We start from the raw sequence: 16,865 nt of genomic DNA, 5'->3' as shown, positions 1-16,865 counted from the left end.
ATAATAAAGCAGGCCCCTATAGCACAGGTATTTAATTGCCTGTGAGATCATGGAAGGAGGGAGGGGGTAATGCATCCCGGGGATTGGAGTACTGCTTTTTTTCCCCCTATCAGTATGTCTTTGGAATGTGGGAGGAAACCCCAAACCCCAAATACAGAGAACATACAAATTCCTTGAAAATGTTGTCTTTGGCAGGATTCGAACCCAGGATTCCAGCACTGCAAGGCTACAGTGCTGCCCACTGTTTCTGATCATATGATCTGGGGGTCGTGACAAGGCCAGAAGCCCGGGTCCATAAGCATCATCCATTGGATCAGGAATTCAAACTCCCCGGACAACAACTTTAAATATATATAATCTCACAGCTCTATAAGTTGAACCTTTAAGTTGAAAGTATGGATGAACACTGCAATTATCGGTAATATGAGTGTGGTTATTATAGCAGCTTAGTTACAACATGTATGAGTGTATGAGCACCCTAAGTAGTAAAGTGCCACGACTATACATACAGTACATATCACAAATACATTGTTATTGGCTGTTCACCTAACACCATTATTTGTTTGGACGTCATGTACCCTTATGGCCCTTGTTTTCAACAGAACGATAATCCATCAAAACAGATAGGGTTGCCTGTAACGGTGAAGCAATTTGGAATTTATGGTAATTTATAATTAGTTTTAATCCAGAAATTGGTATAGAAAAAGTCACAATTTTCTTTCTTCTAAAAATTGCATCTTCTGTCTGAAAAGTAATGTGTTAAGTAGGTGCTTAGCAGGAGGGCGCGAGGTCTCCCCCAGCCCCGCTGATTCATTATAACTTATTTGCGTTTCTATGACTTGGAGGATCAGCGATACACCTAATCTATATTGCTACTGTCTGCAATATGGCGTAAATTTCACACAGCTGGATTTCTATAGTAAAATGCACATAAGCCAGCAAACCGAGTATTCTCTGCAGTAGCGTTAAGAAATAACTAGCCATCAGTCAAAGTGAAAGGTCATTTCCATTGGTAGTTTATTTGAAATGGAATGTCTATTAAAAAATAAATCACATCTCTCAGATATCATGAGTACTATTTACACACACAAAGCGGCAACAGATTTGTTTCTTCTTCACAGTGGGTGACATGACGAAACATTTGGCAGATGATTGCAGCTTTAAGAGTCTCTTATTTGCATATCCTCCTGATTTGCATAATATGAATAAAAAGAACCAGAATAGCACAGGATCTCACACAGCCGCATACCTGATAGAACAGAGGGAACATCCATATACATTTAGAAGATATTGTCACCGTGCGTCTATCTGCAGCAGCCAGATATCCTAAAATGATTTACCCTTCAGAATATATTGATCGTATTTAGTCTTTTTCCATTTTGCAATTAAGTTTCTTAACATTTTCTTACATTTGGTAGATGCTGGGACATGATGTATTGCACAGGCCTGGAAACGACGCAGGCCTTATTCATGCTAACTGTGCATTTTGCATTGACCTCTCTGCTTGTCTGCTGATATATTTATTAACCAAAGTACTTGTCTACTAGATTTTTTTTGGCTTGCAACTATCATCAATACTTGAACCGGTGAACTATGACATCTAAGACACACGACAGAGCTCAAGTAGATTAAGAAGGAAACTAAATTGATGTTTTGATGCTGTTCACGTAGTGATCGGGTGACATCAGTACTGGACTAGTGTATGAATACATTCTTCAAAACACTGCAATGAGCCAGCACAGGACAAGTCACTGGAAAGTATGTGCTGCCCAGAAATTCTGCCCTTTACAGATGGAGACATTCTCAATGGCTGAGTGTTCCACTGTCACTTTTTATAGATGTCTTGTAAGGTGTCTTGGTTCTGGTAATTTATGGTTAGAAAAAAATCTGTGCTTGACGATTCTACAGTTTTTCAGATATTGTGAAAGTCTAAGTCTTAGCAGGTCCTACAGGCATTAAAGGGGTATTCGGGTAACAAGAAATCACCTTGCTGGTTTGAGAAATTCCATCAATCACAAGAACTGCTTTACATCCCAGTTTGAATGGAGTGGCTAGCCCGGTAGCGTGCACACCTCTCCATTTATTTCAACGGGAACAGCTAAGTGCTATCTTTTACCTATCTCCAGCAGTTCTATTGACCTATAGTATGTATACTGCCCAACCAGCTGCTTCATACTAACTGGGGAGCAACACACAAGTTCTTGTGATTGGTTGCACCCCCACCGATGAACAAGTTACCCCCATCCAAACTTCTTGTTACCAGAATAAGTTAACAGTTACATGCATACTGGACTTTTTATTTGTGAGATAGCTGGGCAACCAGAGCCAACTACGTTTTATTTTGCATTTTAGTTTCAATGTGTGCCGTCTTAAAGAGAGAAAAAAATACATGGCTAAAAGTCACATTCCTACAAAAAAAACAAAAGAATGAACCCTTATATACATCATACAAATCCTAAAGACTTGAAGCAGCAAATACATACGCAACAAAATGGACATTTACACTTCATTTTATATCGGTGATTTGCATACAAATTGTACCAAAGGTTTCTCCCATTTATCTCTCATAGAACAATCCAATGATCAGATTCTCTCTAGTGTCAGGAACATAAAAGAAGTCAATATCCAGAGGCAGGATTATAAGTACAACAATAGGAATACAAACTGGTACTGTACAAATAAATCCATAAGGGTATATACATCACTGACGCCGGACCAGGATTTGCTGTAAAATGGTCATGGATACAAACAGGTCCATACCTGAAAACCTATACAGACGTTTCTAGAATGAAACTTTGCAGGTAGAATAGTAGTAATGTTTAGGCTGCTTTCATACTTGTGCTAAAACAGCATACAGCTTGGCATAACTAATGCACATTGTCAATCAGTTACGTCTTCTATCCTTCATAGAGGACAATGTAAGAAATACTAGAACCAATGTGAATTGCACAATAATTACTGACCCAAATGCATCAGTTATAACAATCTGATGTACTAAAATAGTGTACGCCACATTACCACAAATCTGAACAAGCTCCTTACAAAATCCTCATGATATGGCTATAGGGAACGGTTTTACAGATGTAGCAGTTATTAAATGAACACTCATATCATGTTAACAAACCTTTGTCCATTGAGTCTTATCACACCAGCTATTCCGTAATGCACCATAGCACGAAAAACATGCAATGAATGTTCATTGACAAATTGCTACATTTGTATGAAGCAACTAATGATGGCTAAAATGTAATGGAGATCAATATTGGTACCCTTACAGCAAACACCCACAATGAGAATATACAGTATATCTTTAACTAGGTATCTCGCAGAATGAGCAGCTTTTTTGTGCCTGTCATAAATTCCTAAAATTCAGAGACGACTATTTTAAAGCAGTAACGTCAGGCTTGTCCTTAAAGTGGTTGACCACGGTTAAGGTTTTTATGGCCAATCCTTAAGATATGACAAAAATACCTTGCCGGTGGAGGCCGACAGCCACACACACCCCCACACACACCAATCAGCTGTACAAAGCACCTGTCCTATACACAACACAGGACCGCAGTGACCTGCAGTGACAGTGCCCAGAGGCTATGCAGAGGAGGTGCCCGGTATTGTGAATAGAATGGGCACCAGAAGCGCCTCAGCAAAACTGACCAGTGCGAGAGGGTGAGGAGACTTCTGTCGGCATCAGAGAACCAGTTCTCATCAATAACTTCTCATTGACTCATTAAGGCTATATTCAGATAGACGAGCGTTGTCTGAGTATCAGGCAACCTGAACGTGACAATCCAAAAAGAACTGATGCAATGAACACAAACCCATTGATATCACTAGAGCCATATATACGTAAAGACAAAGGTGGCAGCACTCCAAGGAATGAAATTTCAACCAATGAGTTTATTTCAAAGTGACGTTTCGGTCCCTGGACTAGAACCTTTCTCAAGCTGTATATATGGAACTATATGATATATATATTAGGTCTTTCAAGTTTTTCCTGAAATCATCAGTGGGATGTTGACGGTTTTCTAATATTTTATACAACGGATCAACCTTTTTTATGCACAGCTACCGGCCAACCATCTCTATATGCATGGGGGTGTCAGGACAGCAGAAGTCAGAGATAAGAAGGATCAGGCACGTTGGATTTCAATGTGACAATCCTTTATTCTAAGATAACCTGCATGTCGTATCTTAGTCGCCGACAACCGCAGAGTGTTGTGCACTAGTTGCAGTATAGATTCCATAGTATAATTATTACTCAGTACTATAGTCAATATCAGATCAATAGTAGCTCTGACTAAGGTAAAACAATATTGATTGGTCATGTCTTTATTAAGGTCTTACCCTTTTAACAAAGAATGGCTCAGCACCGTCTATTTTGTTTCAAAAATGGCTAACACCCAACATAGGTGAGGGCCACACCACATAAGTTTTATGATTTTCTCTATAAACCATAATATTAAGTGGCTGACATTTTTATTCCAGTACATTGTAACTGGCACAGCCTTACATAAGGTTATGTACATAATAACAGGTTTATAACAAGTCCTTCCTGCCTTTACTTCTGAACTAATATTCAGATTTTATTCTTCTCTTTTTTACTGTGAGGATTCTATCCAGGCTGGGAAGAAACAGGCATACATGGAGTACGCCACTGTAATCCTTTGTAGAGCTAAAGGAAGCTCCATTCTAGATACAAATATACAACAGCATATCCAGCTGACAACACACAGACAGAAAACATCAGATGCGAATTATCAGCCCGACCACATAGAACCATTAGATCCTATTGTTTGATTTTCATCTTCTTCTGTCTCTCAGGTTTATTCAGCTGGAAAAATAAATCTTTCATGTGGTTTAACTTCAGGTGTAAATCCCAGAAGAAAATGTATGTGTCCTCCATGGTAAGAAAAGCAAAAGAAATCCTGTGCTTAGGCGAAGCATTGATACATTAACACTTTCAGAATGGAGAAGCCAAGCGACACATGGAGCAGATTACACATCATTACACTGAGCTGATTGCCTTATAAAGTCATGTTTGGCACATAGCAAGAAAGAAAGAAATAAATAGAATACAGTAAAATGAGTGTACATTTTGTCCCCACATATTTTCCATCCCTAGTGTACATCCTATGGTCCATAGATAACTGTAGACATTCCTGAAAGTCTTCAGCTGCAGCATATGTTCTTCGGCCAGCATAGTCATGTCTACATTTTTGAATGTATTAGGAAAGTTGAGCAAAAGACTTCTTGTACCCAGTAAAGTGCGTCCTTAATTCAACCTAGAAAACAGGGATACAGTTAGATTAATGACATATGCTAACAATGGATCATCCACAGACTTTACAAGCAATTGTTATACAAACAATGTTACAACACTACGTAACTTCTACTGGTGAACAGAATCAGCAGACTAACATAGAAAATATTTTACAAGAGTACTGATCCCAATAAAAGTGACTCAAGAAACCTTGGATACTCAATTTAAGTAGATTTCCAACAAAACTATACTGCAATCTTCTGAACTCCTCCTTCTGCATATACAACATAACAGCTTACCTCTAAAGATATGTGAGTGAGAATCTAGGCTGCAAAGTGACTACAATGGTATGTATGACTTACATGCTCTAATATTTAAAGGGATTTGCTGGGCTCTAGATATTGATAGGTCATCAGATCCAGATCCGTGGAGGCTTGAGTCCTAATACCGTCACCAATAAGTTGTTACCAACAGCCATAGCCCGGAACTACACAGTGTACAGAGCTGGAAGCAGATTGCTGTGTTGGATGTGTAGTTGCTGTTTCTGATTACTACAGCTCAGTGCCCATTTATAGAGAGTCTGTCACCAGAACCCAGTATATCAACCTGACCCTGTAGATATCTAAGGTAGGGTCACCTGAATCAGTGTGTGTTCCCCTTTTGAAACAGCGCCTTCATTGTCAAGATTCTTCTGGTTTTGGCAGTATACATATGAACTCCTTGGAGCAACCAGGGCATTGCTGCTTAGCTCTCAAAAAAGTGATATCTCAGTAATGGAGGCATCGAGTCACAAGGGAAAAACAATGTTCGATTCAGGTGACTATAACCTTTCTATCCATGGGGCTGTGTGGAAATGTTGGGCTTTGGTGACAAGACCCCCTTTAAGTGAATGGGAGCTAAGCTGCAATAACCTGACAATGTCACTATTCAGTGGGTGGAACTGTTTGCTTCTAGCTCGATACACTGTGTTTCTGATGTTGCAGCTAATGATATCAGTTCAATGGGGGTGCTGACTGAGCAGCACCAATATAAAAAACTGATCGCCTATTCTCCTAGAGGTCATCAATATTTAAAGTGCAAAGCCCCCTTAAAGGGTTTACCCTGTTGTGATCAGCATGGGTCCTGGGTGTCAGACCCTCTCTGATCTTTTATTGATGACTTATCCTGAGAAAAACAAGAACTGGACAACCCCTTTACCTAGTGGAATACATATATGAGTTCAAAAGGGAACTTTATTATTAGAATGCCTGTGGCACTCACGCTGTTGTGCCATTTTCCTCGGTTTGCCAGTAGGTAAATATTGTTTATCTATGGCTGGATCACTTGAAAGAAGTCAACTTTTGATATAAAACACCCATATATAACTGAATCAAAATTGTAGCGCTAAATTAGATGCGCTATTTAGCCACCGGCAACTGTTTCTAATACTACTACTACCACCTCTGTCTACACAATTTGTGTGAAAATATATTAAAATGTATCTTAAAGGGTCCAAAATTCTCTGATGATTATTCCATTTATGTACAGGGGTTGAGGATTTAGTTTTTAATCAGATTTTAAACTCCCCACTCTTCCCTTCAGGCGTTCATAGAGTTCATTTATAACAATGTGTCTGGCTGTAGCCACCACTAGAGGAAATGCACTAAAGATGGATTTACACTTCTTATTAAATTAATATTAAGATCAGTATACAGTAAGCTCCCAAGCTCTCAATGCGCTCCAAGGGCCCTTACTATTGCAGTTAAAAGATAACTTTACAATTTAGGGAGCCTTCACACGATGTAACGCTGCGCTCATTCTGATCGTAAAAACACGTTCAGAATGAGCGCGTAAAACGCAGCTCCCATTGACTTGAATGGGAGCCGGCATACGTACGTAATACATTGAAAGCAATAAGGAAAAAAGCCTCCCATTGATTTCAATGGGGAGCGCACGTATGCCGGCTCCTATTCAAGTCAATGGGAGCTGCTTTTTACACACGCATTCTGAACGTGTTTTTACGATCAGAATGAGCGCCGCGTTACATCGTGTGAAGGCTCCCTAAGAACACAATAGTTACCTCGTTCAGTCCTGAAATTACATACTTTATCAGTCAGAACTGCATTTCCATGGTATCGGAGACTATGATTTATTATTAGGTTTGGTTCCTGTATAACACAGCATACAATATCACCAGTATTTCATCATTTAATGTTACCAGCTTTCAGGGACACGGCTTGTGAAACCATACGCATAAATCTACACTTGACCCTGAAAAGGCCACGGCCAGAAGACCACAATACGCTGTATATGCTGAAGTCAGTAAAAAAAAAGAATACTGATAACTTGTGTTAATTCAGCGTCAGTGTGAAACAAAATAGATAAAATAGCTTTGAAAAAATAGAATATGAAAATAATGGTTTTTCCCATATTTCACATCTGTGTTAGAAGAGGGTCAGTTTATTAGATTACGCAGAGGTCACTCTCATCATTGTGGAGTCACACCTCAAATTAACAGGGTTAATTATTATATACAATTATTGATATTCTATAATTAGATGTATAGTTTGTTGCATATTGACTTTTATACAAAGTCAATCACTAGTTTTTTGTGAATTAGAGGAGCTTTACTCTTTCCATCTGACCCCGGCTGTCAGCCATTTATGAAGGCATCATAAACAGAGCAGGAATCAGGCTGTGGAAAAATGGAAGTGCCGGAGGTGGAGTCAGAGTCGGTGGTTTGTCTCCACAGCCCTGGTCACACTAACATCTGAAATGAACATTTGCTAGATTGACGGATACAGATGAAAGACTTTGGAGTGGATTCATCAAGACTGGAGCATTTGGCACAGGCCTTGATGTCCCCTTCAGCAGCAAAGGCAATGCCTAATTCATGATGAGGCGACTTAAGTGCTGCTCTGCATATTAGGTGTATTACATACTTGAGATTGTCATATGATATTTTCTGGTTCAATATTTCATTACAGTAATCAATAACTTACAAATATAATAAAATGTATTTATGTGTTGAAACTTCCAGATAAAGAGGTAAATCCCCAACTGCAGGGCTTAAGTCCCTTCATATTTAGGAGGAGTCTTAGGTACCTAGAGTCTTCGGGTCAGTGGCAATGTAACCTCAGAAACCCTTTACTATACTGAGAATTTTGGCCCTTTTAGGTACACTCTATTATATATTGTCTTTACACAGAAATACACCAATAAGGTTCTGTTCGTATGGACATTATAATGCATTTCAGTTTCTACCCGCACGGGTTTGTGATGGATCCGCCAGTTTTCTTTCTTCTTGAATGCTAAATAATTCTAACTATTAATAAGCAACAGACACCTGGTGGAAAACAGCTAACACCAATGTAAACATGACCTAACAATCACATAACCCATACTGAGAAGGTTCCCATAGAAGATTACTGGAAATAGCCTGCATTTGGGACTTGTTTAGTACTAAGGCAAATATCTTCCCACAGTCTGACAGATTCAGATTTCTTTTATCCATCCAATTAGGTTAGAAAATACTGAAGAAAAGAGCTACATTTGATGTTTCGGTAAATGGAGAAGCACATGAAGACACATATATTAAGAAATTAGCTCCTTGATCTGCAGTCTGAGGTTAAAAATTAACATTACGGCTACGTATTTGTTTCAAGTAATCACCAGAGATGTTCCCTAATACTGACTAATACTAGAGGATTATCGCTCAAACATGTGCATAATTCATCCAAAGAAATAGTTCTTAAACTATCAAAGCAATCTTCTCCTTACAATGCTTTACACTATCTAGACTCTAGATTCTAGAGTGATAGCATTAATATGATATCATTCCTCTGATAGTACATAGGTATGATGACTTGTTTATTCATTTATGTTTTCTTCAGGAATTACATTCTTTATATATTTTATTGATCATTTATTTATTTTAAAGGGATTGTAGTTAAAGGGATTGTACTAAGTGTTTAAGTTATCCATTGTCCATGGGATAGGGGATAATTTTCTGATCGGTGGGAGTTCAAATACTGAGACCTCCACCCATCCTGAGAACATTGGTCCAGTTCCCCCATCTTGACGGAGCAACAGGCTGTGCAGCACTCTTCCATTCTATTCATTCCCTATGAGAGCCAGAGATAGAGGATAACTTCTAAATTTTTGGGATAGCATGTGTACAGGTCTGAACAGTTATTATAACCAAAAATAGTGTGTTTCTTCTCTAATAACCCTGTATACACTGGGATCATACTTATGAGTCTATTGCATTCATGAAAAAAGTGCTTCCCCTGCTCCTCCTGACTTTTCTCGCTGGCAGCTGTGTATAAACCTATTTATAGCAGATACCATCACTCAACAATGAAGATGGTTGGGGGAGGCAGGAAGACATGGATATGATGGAATATACCCAGATTCATAATCACAACTCAATTATACAAACTGCCATAGGAACGGTTACTACAATAAACTTGATTACAAACAAATTTATCATAATCAGACTAATTACCTATGCCAAGTAATATAATACAGATAAAATACTAGCCAACCCTACAGTAGATCTTCTCAACATACAGTGGCAAGCTTTATTATATGGGCCAATGATCTGGGGATTGAGTAGTCAAAATAGGACAGCGATCAACCAACAAACTAGTAAATGCTCATTTGATTGGCTAATGGGATTGTTTATACAGGTATTTGAATGTTGGCTGGTCGAGATTACATCTTCCTATGTAAACAGTGTGCCAACTACTGACAAAATGGAACTGTATGGGGGACAAAGAACTGTAGCGGTAGCCATTCCGTCTCCATACAGTGTTATATCATTTTATCAGCCCTCATTCTGCTCAAGTATTGGACCATGTGAAAGGGATCTTCCAGAATTATGAAAAACTTCTTTCGCCTAGACAGTGGATGTTTTTTTCTGGTTCTGGCTACATAAGTGCTAAGATTAATGATTTTTGCTAGACATTGAGTGAGCTGATACAGCAAGTTGGCCCAAGGTCCAGTGTACCGTATAAGAAGTCCTGGAAGCTGCTATGATGTTCCTGAAAGACAGGGCCATGCTCAGGTTGGGCTCATTCATTTATTAAGAGTTGCTATAAGCTGTGTAACACTACAAGCCCTACAACAATGTGTAAGAAGTCAACCTAGACACAATATACAGTAGATAGAAGGGGGAGGAGTGATCGAGCATCAAGTCAGCCTGCTCCAAGTGGTTGGATATAGAGACATCAGCTACTAATCTTTGCTATGGGACCACCTTACCTCTATACACATCTCCAATTTCAACAGTAAGTTTCTCTAGGTTAAATGAGATGCGTTGTATTACAGTCTATCCAAAATAGATATGACATAACTGAGGGCCTAAAAATAAAGATACAGTCCTATGAAAAAGTTTGGGCACCCCTATTAATCTTAATCATTTTTAGTTCTAAATATTTTGGTGTTTGCAGCAGCCATTTCAGTTTGATATATCTAATAACTGATGGACACAGTAATATTTCAGGATTGAAATGAGGTTTATTGTACTAACAGAAAATGCGCAATATGCATTACACCAAAATGTGACCAGTGCAAAAGTATGTGCACCTCAACAGAAAAGTGACATTAATATTTAGTAGATCCTCCTTTTGCAAAGATAACAGCCTCTAGTCGCTTCCTGTAGCTTTTAATCAGTTCCTGGATCCTGGATGAAGGTATTTTGGAACATTCCTCTTTACAAAACAATTCAAGTTCAGTTAAGTTTGATGGTCACCGAGCATGGACAACCCGCTCTCAAATGATCTGAAAACAAAGATTGTTCAACATAGTTGTTCAGGGGAAGGATACAAAAAGTTGTCTCAGAGATTTAACCTGTCAGTTTCCACTGTGAGGAACATAGTAAGGAAATGGAAGACCACAGGGACAGTTCTTGTTAAGCCCAGAAGTGGCAGGCCAAGAAAAATATCAGAAAGGCAGAGAAGAAGAAGGGTGAGAACAGTCAAGGACAATCCACAGACCACCTCCAAAGAGCTGCAGCATCATCTTGCTGCAGATGGTGTCACTGTGCATCGGTCAACAATACAGCGCACTTTGCACAAGGAGAAGCTGTATGTGAGAGTGATGAGAAAGAAGCCGTTTCTGCAAGCACACCACAAACAGAGTCGCCTGAGGTATGCAAAAGCACATTTGGATAAGCCAGCTTCATTTTGGAAGAAGGTCCTGTGGACTGATGAAACAAAGATTGAGTTGTTTGGTCATACAAAAATGTATTATGCATGGTGTCCAAAAAAAAGCATTCCAAGAAAAACACTTGCTACCCACTGTAAAATTTGGTGGAGGTTCCATCATGCTTTGGGGCTGTGTGGCCAATGCCGGCATCGGGAATCTTGTTAAAGTTGAGGGTCGCATGGATTCCACTCAGTATCAGCAGATTCTTGAGAATAATGATCAAGAATCAGTGACGAAGTTGAAGTTACGCCGGGGATGGATATTTCAGCAAGGCAATGATCCAAAACACCGCTCCAAATCGACTCAGGCATTCATGCAGAGGAACAATTACAATGTTCTGGAATGGCCATCTCAGTCCCCAGACCTGAATATCATTGAACATCTGTGGGATGATTTGAAGCGGGCTGTCCATGCTCGGCGACCATCAAACTTAACTGAACTTGGATTGTTTTGTAAAGAGGAATGATCCAAAATACCTTTATCCAGGATCCAGGAACTGATTTAAAGCTACAGGAAGCGACTAGAGGCTGTTATCTTTGCAAAAGGAGGATCTACTAAATATTGATGTCACTTTTCTGTTGAGGTGCCCATACTTTTGCACCAGTCAAATTTTGGTTTAATGAATATTGCACATTTTCTGTTAGTACAATAAACTTCATTTCAATCCTGAAATATTACTGTGTCCATCAGTTATTAGATATATCAAACTGAAATGGCTGTTGCAAACACCAAAATATTTAGAACTAAAAATGATTAAGATTAATAGGGGTGCCCAAACTTTTTCATAGGACTGTATGTGTGGCAGAAGTTGGGCATGATTCTTAATGCAATGTTAGTACACAGGTTTGGAGCCCTATTTGAAAAAACAAAGTATAATATATATATATATATATTGTACATATTTTGTACAAAACATAGTATTTGCTTAGATGAAAGGATCTAATAGATAGCATAATCTACCATGATCAATATTACCATTATATAATCCACAGTTCATCTGTAACTTCTTACTGAATGAAGCAAGGCTCATTCAAAATGTAGCTAATATTTAACAAATAGCACAAACACCGTTAAAAATAGAATGCAATCCAGATCTGTTTACCACTTCCGATATCACAGAGGATAAATAGGGAAAGTATCAAGTGAATCATTCAGACACTCCTCTATTTTACATTTCAAAGCCTTCATGTAGCAGCTCTGAGCAGACACCAGGGGACACATCTACAAAACATGCACATAAGCTTACACTATGTATACAGAATATAGAAGAATACTACTATTGTTATCAATATATTCCAAGACCCCCAGGAATAGGAATACCAACTGTCAAAGTTGCTATGAAATTCAGCGCCATTGGGTAAAACCATTTTTAACAGTTACTGTGAAGTTCTTTATGCATTCTTCATGAACACAATGGAAGTGACCCAAATGGTGCTTATTGCAAGAGTGGGCACAATTCTTGAAGGCTTCAGGAGACAGTTAGAATTTCCAGTCATATTGCCATTTAAACATACAATTTGAGTTTATTGGCAGACCTGAATCAAGAACTTTACAGACATCAGTGCAGCCAACTAGAAAAGCTCCAGTTGTCTCTCAATTTCAAGTGTCAACCATCATCCTCCAATCTATAATACTGTATATAGATAGCAATGGCAATAGTTTTAAAACACAATGAAACATTGCAAGACCATCTCTTTGAGAAGATCACCCCCTTATCCAGAGCAAATTTCATTTAATCTATTTTTAGTTCCACTATACATTATACATACCAGTCATCTTTTTAAAGAAGACCACCACTCTAAACTGAAACTCTGCACCCTATTACAGTATATATGTCATGTATACAAACTGGTACTGGGAATGTGCAGAAGAAAACAGCTTTCCATAGTCCCTATTAGGACATATGGACATCAGATTGAGGATCCTTTTGCACAGAACCTCTTTCAATAAACTAGAGCGGAAAGCAGCTATGGAAGAGCGGCTACTGGTAATGTAATACATGGCTGCCCATCCACTTAAGCATTGCCATATAATTTTACATTTTTCGTGCAGTGTTTGCAACTTACCCGGGTTATATCGCCTGAATGCTTATTGGCTTGCCTACAAAAAGGAGTTCCTATGTTGAGACCCCTTTAAATTATATATTAAAGATATAAAGTAATTTATGATGTAAAAACATGTAATAGCAAAGACCACTATAAGGGGCTTTCTGTGTGTTGTATCTATGTGTATGTTACATGCGTGTCTTTCAAAGTAATCTGTTAGCTTTCCCACCCATATGTAATGATAAAAAATATTAGTACATATTTTTGAAGACAAGAAGGATTGTCTTGCATGAGGAATGTATCCTCACATAAACAACGTATACAATAGATCCCCTTGAAATCTTGGAGCAGCAGTGAAATGAAGCATGTGCTCCCATGCTATGACAGTGTTATTCTTAGTACAGTGCAGATGTGTGACTCCCCTGCAGGCAGGACCAGATGATTGTAGTGTATGCTGTGACAGGACTAGCAAAGCAAGAGTATCATTAAGCTGAACAAAGAGCAGCATCACTTACCCAGGTGCAGCCGCCACATACATACAGTAGTAAGTGGCCAAGCCGGAGCAGGACGACAGTGGGACTTTATAAAAGGGGTTGAACAGAGATCTTTTTCAAGCATTTGCACTTGCAATTTCCTATAACCCTCCCCTAAATTCAGCAAAGAAATTACTATATATACTGTATATGCCATTGCTTCAGTTATCATTTTTGCATATTGGTGGGGGTCCTAGCTCCTAGACCCAACAATAGGACCTTTTCTGATAAGTTTGAAGGACATGTCAGAATATTATTTTTTCTAAAAAAAAAAAATTCAGTTTTTATTTAAGGAATAACAGATACAACCAAGGATTGCAGTTGTATAGCATATAGCTGGAACACCATTACAGACTACTATATCACTTTGGCGTTTCAGACTGCAAAAGCTATTGGAGCATTCTTAAAAAAAAAACAAAAAAAAAAAACAAAACTACAGTTTATTATGTTACGCTTTCGTTTGTATGTATAATACATTTTTGGAAACAATAAAAATCTCAGTTAAAAAAAAACCTACAAATATGCAAGATGTAATATAAGTAATAAAAATAGCATATATGTGCTTAAATACAAAATTAGTTTTACACCCCTAAATACTGAAAACACAAGCTCATAATACTATCTATGTAATCTCTGATACAATATGACCTTACGGTAATGTTTTTTTAAAATATTTTATAGGCTGCAGATGTAAATCATGTCCAGAACTTTTCTGTATATATCAGAAGCCCCAATGAGTTAAAGAAAAGACTGGTCCATTGGAAGAGGATGGCTTGGTTGGAAGCTAGTGTCATCCATAGGTGCTTACCTGGAATCCCATGGAAGTGCTGGTCAGGTGCTGGGGTTATGCAGAGTTGGAGGTGCTCCTGATGCGGTGCCCATGCTGCTGGACCAGGTGCTGCTGCTTTTGCCTGGTGGACTTGACAGCCAGGATGGCTTGTCTGTTCTTATACTGCACCATCTGCAATGTGATCTCTGCATTCCAGCCCTCGTCCTGTGGACACCGAAAATCGATCTCCCGGCCCTCTGCCATGACCACTGTGAAATAGACATATTTGCCTTTCCTCTCCACACAGTCCACCGTCTTCATGTTGGAGAAATGCAGCTCCTTGATCCTGGCAGGTTCTGTAGGAGAGCCAGGCTGCTGCTGCTGCTGCTGGTCCAGCTGCTTGGGGGGAATGAGCAGAAGACCTTCCTCGGTCAGCAGGCACCTCTTCTTCTTCCAGAGCTGCAGCAAGCCATCGCTCCTCTTCTCCAGAAGTCCTTCCTTCACCACCTTACAGCTGCTCTCCAACATGCTCCTCACTGATGGACCCAAGTGCCAGCCTACAAGGGTACACGATGACTTGAGCAGGGCGATCCAATGCGAGATGAGACTCTGAAAAGGAATCATTAACAGTGAGGCAGTGACAATGCAATGTGCCAGGCAGTCAGCAACACTGTGGGCAGAGTGTGACGGCAGCAGCTGCAGTCTGCTCTGACTCAAGGCTCCTACTGCTGCTGCTGCTGGTGATTTCCCAGAATATGGCGATTTCCAGAGGTTACAAATGGGCGCCACCTGCTGGACAATTCGCGTCATTACTGCCTTTATTTTAGGGGGAAGCACTACACTATCCCAAAACTGCAGCTTGTGAAAAAAACAGCCAATGTAAATCCCATGGATGTAAGTAAGAGTTCGTGGGGGTCCTCAGAACTACTAGAGATATGGGATGCTGTGGTCCTGGGGCCTCTGATCAGCAATTCCATTGCAGTACACTAAATACACCCCCTCCCTCCCAGCCTGAAACTGCTGCTGCTAGCCTAATGTTTTCACCTATGCAGCGATTTTCAATAAGGTACATTTACCATAGATTTAAGATTCCTGTTTTTTCTAATGTCTGCATCCTAGAGCAAACACATATTTTACAACGCTATGTAAAGAATTATTGCATTCTAGACAAGCTGACATAAAACATTACATGGCAAAAGAATTCAAGCAATGGCTGCTGGGTTATTATATCCTCCGAGCAGATTTTCCAGTAATATTTACATTACCCCCAATGCATGAATCTTCCTATAAAGTTTGATGTATAATTTCCGCCTCCACTTTTATTGGTTTACATTATAGCGTGCAGTTAGTGCCAACACTGCCAAATATCCGGGCACAACATTGTAAATGTATTTATTGCAAGTTAGGATCTGGCATGCCAGTAATTTCTCACTGTCAGGATTGTAAATGTGCAGAACAATAATAGAGAAAAGGATGAGTCTTTACAAACTTTTAATGATAAATGTAACCTTAAGATGGTTTCCGAATCTTATTGGCGTTCTATATATCAGATATAGGATGGAGCCTCTTCAGATGGAATTAAACATAGCACTGAGCTGCACATGTAGGAGAGATACATTTGTGAATTCACATTGAAATCATAATCCATAGCTTCCATAGGACTGAAGGTAAACCTTGAGGAATCACAATGCAGCCTCAGAGATTTAAGTTGTAGATTCTGCTGCCATACATTTGTATCTGAATGATAGACTAAGATACAATTCGCTATACCCCCACTGATAATATAACACACCACACTGCTGCGGATGGATATTAACAAGTAGTACTGTACATGGAGTTTATTGGGAGGATGTTACGCTACTAAATAACATTCCAGAGAATAGATGTGATACTTACTTGGCAAGCAGCTCAATAATGTGTGATGTCCCAGCAGGCGGATATATAGATATATAAAATAAATCCTCCAGTAAATAATAGACAGACTTGTAATAAGGAGCGCAACACTATCCTGTGTGACTGCAACAGCTGCAGCCTTGAGCTTTCCCTGGAAAATCTTCCCCTCTGGCTTT

General features: G+C 39.2%; 1 protein-coding gene across 2 annotated transcripts; it reads right to left on the bottom strand.

The window, feature by feature from the left end:
• Positions 1-993: 993 nt before the first annotated feature.
• Positions 994-16,794, bottom strand: PHLDA1 (pleckstrin homology like domain family A member 1). 2 transcript variants are annotated; one of them, XM_075274310.1, is made up of 3 exons: positions 16,693-16,794; positions 14,836-15,405; positions 994-5,282 (listed from the first exon to the last, which is right to left on the bottom strand). In XM_075274310.1, exon 2 carries the CDS (start codon positions 15,322-15,324, stop codon positions 14,872-14,874), a length of 453 nt encoding a protein of 150 aa, XP_075130411.1. In that variant the 5' UTR covers positions 15,325-15,405; positions 16,693-16,794; the 3' UTR covers positions 994-5,282; positions 14,836-14,871. The 2 variants fall into 2 exon arrangements, with proteins under 2 accessions (XP_075130411.1, XP_075130410.1); XM_075274309.1 differs by lacking the exon at positions 16,693-16,794 and having other exon boundaries at positions 14,836-15,483.
• Positions 16,795-16,865: the final 71 nt, after the last annotated feature.

This window comes from Leptodactylus fuscus, chromosome 5 (genome assembly GCF_031893055.1).
Source record: "Leptodactylus fuscus isolate aLepFus1 chromosome 5, aLepFus1.hap2, whole genome shotgun sequence".
NCBI lineage: Eukaryota > Metazoa > Chordata > Amphibia > Anura > Leptodactylidae > Leptodactylus > Leptodactylus fuscus.
Note: the sequence above shows the minus strand (reverse complement) of the source record. Positions and strands in the feature narration are given on the sequence as shown.